Raw genomic sequence first — 8,434 nt, forward strand, 5'->3', positions numbered from 1 at the left:
ACTAATAGAAACAAATTAGAGTCTGTAATTTTCTTTCATATTGCCACACTTGGTAACCGTTTTATAAAAGCAATAGCTCACTTCAGGCCGTGATATATCCTCATTACATCACACCTAAGGGGGTTGAACCACGCCCCCTAGCGGTGATATAATGAGCATATACCACGGCCTGAAGTGAGCTATTGCTTAACACTAGAACCGCCAACGGGTAAATTTTACCCGCAGCTGTTCTTTGACTGTTTGTAACTTTTTTTCAATAACATATTAAAGTCTCCCAGTCCGTGACTTCTCCTGAAAGTGTGTTATGTAGCACCCTCTGTTGTTAACAATTGTCAATAGGAAGTCAGATTGAGAAACTCGCCAAAAAAAAAAGCCATTTATACCTATATCCGCCAGCGGGTAATATTTACCTCATAGAAAATGCAGCGTAAACATGACGTGTTGCTATAGCAACGCCTTTTGTCTACTGCGGTTCCTTATAGATTGAGAGAGAGATAGAGAGATAGACAGACAGACAGACAGACAGTTATAGATAGTGTAACATCTTGGAGAATACAAGATCTTGGATGACTGAGCTCACGTTGAGGACGTAATGCATGTGTGCAGGTTACGTGCCAGTTGAATACAAATGGACACTCTGAATGAGAGAAGTAGTCCGGGTCGTCTGTTTGTGTAGACAATGATATGTCCATAGAACAGAACATTACAGATAGTTATAGATCAGTGCTTCTCAAAGTGTGGTCCGCGGACCACTGGTGGTCCGTGAGCGCCCCCCTAGTGGTCCGTGAGTATATTGGTAAAATTTCACATTTTAAATAAATACATTTTAAGTTTTCCCCACTCTCGCGGGAATATCTCCGCAATGGAACGAGCTTAAGTTTCACGTTCGATTGCATGATATAGCCCAGATAAGCACCTTCATCACACATGTTGCCACTTGTTTGTACAATTTTCAGGCGATTTGTAAAAAACGATGTTTTTGGATATTTGTGGAGTTAGGTGGTCCGCGAGTGTTTTTTTATTGGTTAAGTGGTCCTTGGTATGAAAAAGTTTGAGAAACACTGTTATAGATGGATAGAGAGAGAGATTTGTACCTAAACAAAACACAAGTCTAACAGCAAGCGTTTAAATCAGCATTCTTAGCGATATTTTATACTTCATGCTATCTGCAAAAACTATATCATGAAAAGCTGAGAGTCCACAGATTCTATTGGTATAAGTTTCATCCCTGTGCGATCAACACTCACTGTTCTGTATGATAAATAAAATAACATTGTACCTTGCAAATCAATAGCGGGTACATTTTACCCGTTGGTGGTTTTAGGTATACAGCGACCTCTGGCGGTTCTAGTGTTAAATGTATCATTCAAACTTAAAAGCTTACAAGGTTTAAAAGATACCTTCTCCTTTTAAAATGAGAAAAAGTCACGAGACAGAAAACAGAATCCAGCTCAAAACGTTTATTCAGTCATCAGAAACTTCCATGTTAAGTTTCACAGGAGAGGAGGATTATGGGTAATGTAGTCAAACATGATCATCTACATATGATCAGATGAACTCTGAGGATCAGCTGGGATCTCTCAGGTGACTTCAGTTCTTCCCCCCCATGGTGTGCTTGTCGAACAGGTACTCGGCCATCTTGTTGGTGTTGGCGTCCATTCTGCTCAGATTAGAGATGAAGTCTCCGAGCTTCTTGATGGACTCGACCTGCTCGTTCAGGTAGTGAGTCTCCAGGAAGTCACACATCTGAGGAGGAGAAGAGAGCAGACGTTAACAACTAAAGCTTCAGAGACGTTGAATCCCAGAGATCATCAGTGTGTAGTTCCTCATGTTCAGCAGGTGTTACTCACATGAGGGTCGGCGTGGTCTGAGGCCAGTTTGTGCAGATCCAGCAGAGCCTGGTTCACGTTCTTCTCCAGCTGCAGAGCGGCCTGCATGGCCTCCAGACCCGAGCCCCACTCGTCTCGCTCTGGCTTCTGTAACGAGGGACCACCAGTTAGAGGGGGAGGGTACATAAAGCAAAGAGCCTCAGTCTTAGTTTGAAATAAGTGAGAAACATGTTTATTTAAGACAGATTTAGGAAAGCCACCACTAAGTGTGTCCCTTTAGAATAACCCGTATGCACTTGCAGTCTACATCACTTCTTCATTTAAGCACACTAGTTTCTCATGTTTACATAAGACATTTAAAAATATTTGTTTATGTACTTTTTTTTATATGCATTTAATTATATTTTGTACTCGAGCCCAAAGCTTTATTCACAAGCTGCTGTAACAAGAATAAAAACCCTTTAAAGTACATTTAATCTATTAGACGACATGTCAATATACATACTAACATTAGTCCTGTGCAATAAAGCTTGAGAACAGGACGAGGTGCAAATGGAAATATTCTGTATCTTTCCAAGACAAGCCTTTAATGCATCCGTTAAAGTCAACGCCCTGTTGCATTGTGGTACATATAGTTGGATAAATGAACCCCACCAGTCTAAGCTTTCTCACGGCGCTGCCAAGTCACCTGAGCCGAGAGCCAATGAAATCTGTGGCTTTAACGGCACGAGGATGTTGAGATTTAGGGTAAAATAAATGACGTATTTAAACTCTACACATGGAGCTGCTGTGATGCAAGGAGCATCTCAGACTTGATCTGACCATTAAAGGATTCTCGTATCGTAGAGGTCCTGCAGATATTTACCTTGATGTCCTGCAGGAAGATGCGTCCTCCTCGACTGTTCTGGAAGGTGAGCAGCTTGTCGGCGTGCTCCCGCTCCTCCTCGCTGGTCTCCTTGAAGAAGTGAGCGAAGCCGGGCAGGGCCACGTCGTCACGGGAGAAATAAAAGGCCTGCAGACAGAAGACAGAGGTTAGAGAACAGACCGCTCGTTACACACAGAACAGGTCGAGACAAACGGTCGTTATGAGCCGAGGGCAGACAGAAACATGAGTCATGATTTCAGGGTGGGGATAACAACCAGCGTAAGCATGACACAGCATTATGTGGACTGAATTGTGGACAGGGACTAGAACAGTCACAAATGGAAGCAGTATTTAGATCCATAACTTAAGTAGAAGTACTATCATCTTAAAATACTAAAGTGTCTGATTAGATAAAGTCAGTAAAACCCGTTCAGTCTGAGGTAGAAACAGAGGAGGGTCTGTAATCTAAAGACACTTTAACAGAAGAGAGAATAATGGAGTCTGTAGCCTTTAGGTTATGCTAATGCGTGTTAGCTTAAAACAGGGATTCTGTGATTTGATGATATCTGTAAAACAATAGTCTGCTATCTTGTATTTGTACACCCTGCATCACCAGATGACTCCACGGTTATGGAGATCATGTTGTATTTGATTGGGTACCAAACAGTTCAACAGCTTTTACTTTGTGTGTGTCGTTGGCTCGAGGCACTTGTGTTTTGCCCACCAGAGACTACGTGGTTCCCCTGTGACGTTAGCTTGTTTACTCATAATACACTTACACCATTTAATACAGGCACACAATGAACATGTAACGGTGTAAAGAGTGTTTGTTACCATGGAGGTGTAGGAGTAGGAGGCGAACAGCTCCATGTTCAGCATCCGGTTAACGGCCGCCTCGCAGTCGCGGTGGTAGTTCTGTCTCACCTGGGAATCCATCTCAACTGGCGTTTCTTCGCTGTTTTTCTTAACAAAACGGTACAAAAATAAAGCTTACGAAGACTCTTCGGTAGTGCAAATTGAAGCAGAGGTTTTTTCCTGTGTGTCCGGAATGGATTTAAGCGCGAATTCAGATCGAGATGAAGGAAAAGTCCCGTTCAAACTCTGTTGAAGCAAGAACTGTTTCTTCCCGAGCGTGAAATGGCAGTTGAGTCGCTTCCTGTATTTATACCAGACGGGGGTCGTGGCGTCACTGCGCGTCTCCTCCAATCAGTGAGCTTTGGAGATCACGTGACGGTGACTAAGCATTCTCTCTTCAGACTGGTGACAATGACTCAGCCGTTTTGACATCAAGTTTATATACAGAAAATGTTATATACATATTCTTTATTATAATTAATTTCATTGTATTCATCTTTTTTTTTGCACATTTTAACTTGAAATATTAATATAAATATTTTTCTATTAGGTGACTTTTTAAAAACCTTTCTATTCCACATTTAACTTTTACTTCTTATGTTTTTATAAATACTTTATCATATTTTACCTTTTTGTTTTATTCTATTCTAAAAGCCACTTTACTTCTACTCCAATGCAAGTCAATAATGTAATTTTTACTTAAATGCAACAACATGTATTTCATTTTTGTAATTAGTTTGTGGGGTGTTTTTGTTATTATTTAAAAAATGTCTGCAGACTTTTAGTACGTTTTGCTCATTATACATTATAACATTTTCAATGTAGGACTTGGACTTAAAGTGTAGTTTTAAAATCTTTACTTGAGTTAAGAATCCAAACCCTTCTGACTTTATTGAAGTTGACTTTGTCCTAATAACTGCAATAAACTTGTTCTACCACAAGCTCTAAAGAACCTGCTGACTCGCTGTTTTCAAGGTGCATTACTCAAAACCACAGCCTGCTGAGAAACACTGAGCGCCTGAGAAGTCCTCTGTCTGCAGAGACAACAAGAACATGCTGTGTTTGCATGTAGATGTGAACAAAGCTGCTTTTTAAAAAGAAATATGTGCATGTAAAATGGGTTTCAGTTGAGTCACGTTTCTGATGGTTTGGATGAAGGGGTTAATAATAATAAATAATAATAATAATACATGTGATTTATAAAGCGCTTCTCCTGGTGCTCAAAGCGAGTACAAGCAAGTAACGAAGAAACAAAATAACAACAAAAGTAAAAAAGTGCTAAGCTAGGTGGTTAGTGTTTAATAGAGAGACGTGTGTGAGCCTTTCCAACACAAATACATATTTGCATTATTTTGTATTTCATACCTGTGTAAGAGCAACCAAACGTCATGCAATCTGTTCCTAAAAATACTTAAAAACCTTAAGATAAATATCAGGTTTGAGGGTTTTTCTTTGTGTAAACGTCTGTTAATACTAGCATGCATACTTGATTTAAATAGTGCAAGACAACAGGATCTGTAGTGATGACACTGAGCCAGTACTTTTCCACTCAGAGCCAAACCCAGTCTGCTCTGTTCGTCCTGCACTTCCTGAAGCACATCATGTGCTATGCTAAAGCCCAAATGGCAGGTACTTGTATTTCACAAAAATATTTATCTTGCTAATTCAGCAAACCTACAAATTAAACTCGCCACCAGTTTATACAAAAACAGCTCCTTATTTGGCTCAATGCAACTACAATCCGCTTATAATACTAACTCCTAGTAAGTCTCAGGAGAGTTTTTGTAAAGTTTAGAAGTAGAAATACCTTGATCTTGTACTTGAGTAAAAGTAGAAGTACTCAGATCTTGTACTTGAATAAAAGTTGAAGTACTCAGATCTTGTACTTGAATAAAAGTAGAAGTACTCAGATCTTGTACTTGAGTAAAAGTTGAAGTACTCAGATCTTGTACTTGAGTAAAAGTAGAAGTACTCAGATCTTGTACTTGAGTAAAAGTAGAAGTACTCAGATCTTGTACTTGAGTAAAAGTAGAAGTACTCAGATCTTGTTCTTGAGTAAAAGTAGAAGTACTCAGATCTTGTACTTGAGTAAAAGTAGAAGTACCTTGATCTTGTACTTGAGTAAAAGTAGAAGTACTCTGATCTTGTAGTAAAAGTAGAAGTACTCAGATCTTGTTCTTGAGTAAAAGTAGAAGTACTCAGATCTTGTACTTGAGTAAAAGTAGAAGTACTCAGATCTTGAACTTGAGTAAAAGTAGAAGTACTCAGATCTTGTACTTGAGTAAAAGTAGAAGTACTCAGATCTTGAACTTGAGTAAAAGTAGAAGTACTCAGATCTTGAACTTGAGTAAAAGTAGAAGTACTCAGATCTTGTACTTGAGTAAAAGTAGAAGTACTCAGATATTGTACTTGAGTAAAAGTAGAAGTACCTTGATCTTGTACTTGAGTAAAAGTAGAAGTACTCTGATCTTGTAGTAAAAGTAGAAGTACTCAGATCTTGTAGTAAAAGTAGAAGTACTCAGATCTTGTAGTAAAAGTAGAAGTACTCAGATATTGTACTTGAGTAAAAGTTGAAGTACTCAGATCTTGAGTAAAAGTAGAAGTACTCAGATATTGTACTTGAGTAAAAGTTGAAGTACTCAGATATTGTACTTGAGTAAAAGTAGAAGTACTCAGATCTTGAACTTGAGTAAAAGTAGAAGTACTCAGATCTTGTACTTGAGTAAAAGTAGAAGTACTCATATCTTGTACTTGAGTAAAAGTAGAAGTACTCAGATCTTGTACTTGAGTAAAAGTAGAAGTACTCTGATCTTGTAGTAAAAGTAGAAGTACTCAGATCTTGTAGTAAAAGTAGAAGTACTCAGATCTTGTAGTAAAAGTAGAAGTACTCAGATTGTGTACTTGAGTAAAAGTTGAAGTACTCAGATATTGTACTTGAGTAAAAGTTGAAGTACTCTGATCTTGAGTAAAAGTAGAAGTACTCAGATATTGTACTTGAGTAAAAGTAGAAGTACTCAGATCTTGTTCTTGAGTAAAAGTAGAAGTACTCAGATCTTGTACTTGAGTAAAAGTTGAAGTACTCAGACCTTGTACTTGAGTAAAAGTAGAAGTACTCAGATCTTGTACTTGAGTAAAAGTAGAAGTACTCAGATCTTGAACTTGAGTAAAAGTAGAAGTACTCAGATCGTGTACTTGAGTAAAAGTAGAAGTACTCAGATCTTGAACTTGAGTAAAAGTAGAAGTACTCAGATCTTGAACTTGAGTAAAAGTAGAAGTACTCAGATCTTGTACTTGAGTAAAAGTAGAAGTACTCAGATCTTGTTCTTGAGTAAAAGTAGAAGTACTCACGTCTTGTACTTGAGTAAAAGTAGAAGTACTCAGACCTTGTACTTGAGTAAAAGTAGAAGTACTCAGATCTTATACTTGAGTAAAAGTAGAAGTACTCAGATCTTGTTCTTGAGTAAAAGTAGAAGTACTCAGATCTTGTACTTGAGTAAAAGTAGAAGTACTCAGGTCTTGTGTTTGAGTAAAAGTAGAAGTACTCAGACCTTGTACTTGAGTAAAAGTAGAAGTACTCAGATCTTGTTCTTGAGTAAAAGTAGAAGTACTCACGTCTTGTACTTGAGTAAAAGTAGAAGTACTCAGACCTTGTACTTGAGTAAAAGTAGAAGTACTCAGATCTTATACTTGAGTAAAAGTAGAAGTACTCAGATCTTGTTCTTGAGTAAAAGTAGAAGTACTCAGATCTTGTACTTGAGTAAAAGTAGAAGTACTCAGGTCTTGTGTTTGAGTAAAAGTAGAAGTACTCAGGTCTTGTGTTTGAGTAAAAGTAGAAGTACTCAGATCTTGTACTTGAGTAAAAGTAGAAGTACCAGAGTGTAGGAATACTCTGTTACAGTAAAAGTCCTGCATTCAAAATGTTCCTCAAGTAAAAGTAGAAAAGTATTCTCATCAAAATATAGTGAAAGACAGTAAAAGTAGTCGTTGTGCAGATTGGTCCATTTCAGAATAATATATATGATATGTTTTATAATGATTGATCATGAAAGTGTTCTCAAAGCTGGTGAAGGTGCAGCTAGTTTGAAGTACTTTGTATACTGCAGGGTAGCTGGTGGATTTACTCCAGGTGGAACTAAAGTCTGATTCAACACTTGGTTATATTTCACATCATTCATCTGTGAAGTAACTAAAGGGATTAAATACATGTAGTGGGGGAAAAGTACACCATGTACTTAAGTAGTATTGAGTAAATGTACTTAGTTATTTTAAGTAAGAAAAGTGATTATAGTTTCTATCAATAGGCTACATGTGGTTGGTTTGGCTGAAGTCTCTCTCTCTATGAATATTTATTCATTTCCAAGAACACTTTAATCACTTTATCCCACCTTCTCTTACCCATCGTCTTTACTTTGCATTTTGAATGAAGGCCTGTGGAAACTTCTAGAAACTGTGATGTGGTTGATGATGATGATGATGATGATGATGATGATGATGATGGCTCTTTGATCAGATGACTCAGCGTTTTCCACGAGGACACTTTTCTAATAAGTTACATCACTGATAAAGAAGCTATTAACCTGCATGGAAGACTGCTGATGATAATAAAACACGGGATGTAACAAACACGGTTCACTTTGTGGTACACGCTTATAAACAATAACGTCTCTCAAGGTTACTTTAAGAAGAAGTGTGTAAGAAATACATTCAAATGAAAGAAGAAATGGTCTGAAAACAGGAAGTGATGAAAAATACAACTGAATTTGAAAGAACTATAAAGCATTATTACTTTATATCCCACATTCTCATACCTGCAAATAGTTTTTTTAGTGCTGTGTCATGTAACATAAGTCAAGTCTTGTATCACGTGAGGCATTTTGCTGAGTCA

At 37.8% G+C, this 8,434-nt stretch overlaps 1 protein-coding gene across 1 annotated transcript; it reads right to left on the bottom strand.

Annotated features, from left to right (window-relative positions):
- Positions 1-1,443: 1,443 nt before the first annotated feature.
- LOC117559734 (ferritin, middle subunit) lies at positions 1,444-3,839 on the bottom strand. Its single transcript, XM_034236424.1, has 4 exons — positions 3,529-3,839; positions 2,695-2,841; positions 1,851-1,976; positions 1,444-1,746 (listed from the first exon to the last, which is right to left on the bottom strand). Exons 1-4 carry the CDS (start codon positions 3,628-3,630, stop codon positions 1,591-1,593), a joined length of 531 nt encoding a protein of 176 aa, XP_034092315.1. The 5' UTR covers positions 3,631-3,839; the 3' UTR covers positions 1,444-1,590.
- Positions 3,840-8,434: the final 4,595 nt, after the last annotated feature.

Source organism: Gymnodraco acuticeps, unplaced genomic scaffold (genome assembly GCF_902827175.1).
Source record: "Gymnodraco acuticeps unplaced genomic scaffold, fGymAcu1.1, whole genome shotgun sequence".
NCBI classification, from domain to species: Eukaryota; Metazoa; Chordata; class Actinopteri; order Perciformes; family Bathydraconidae; genus Gymnodraco; species Gymnodraco acuticeps.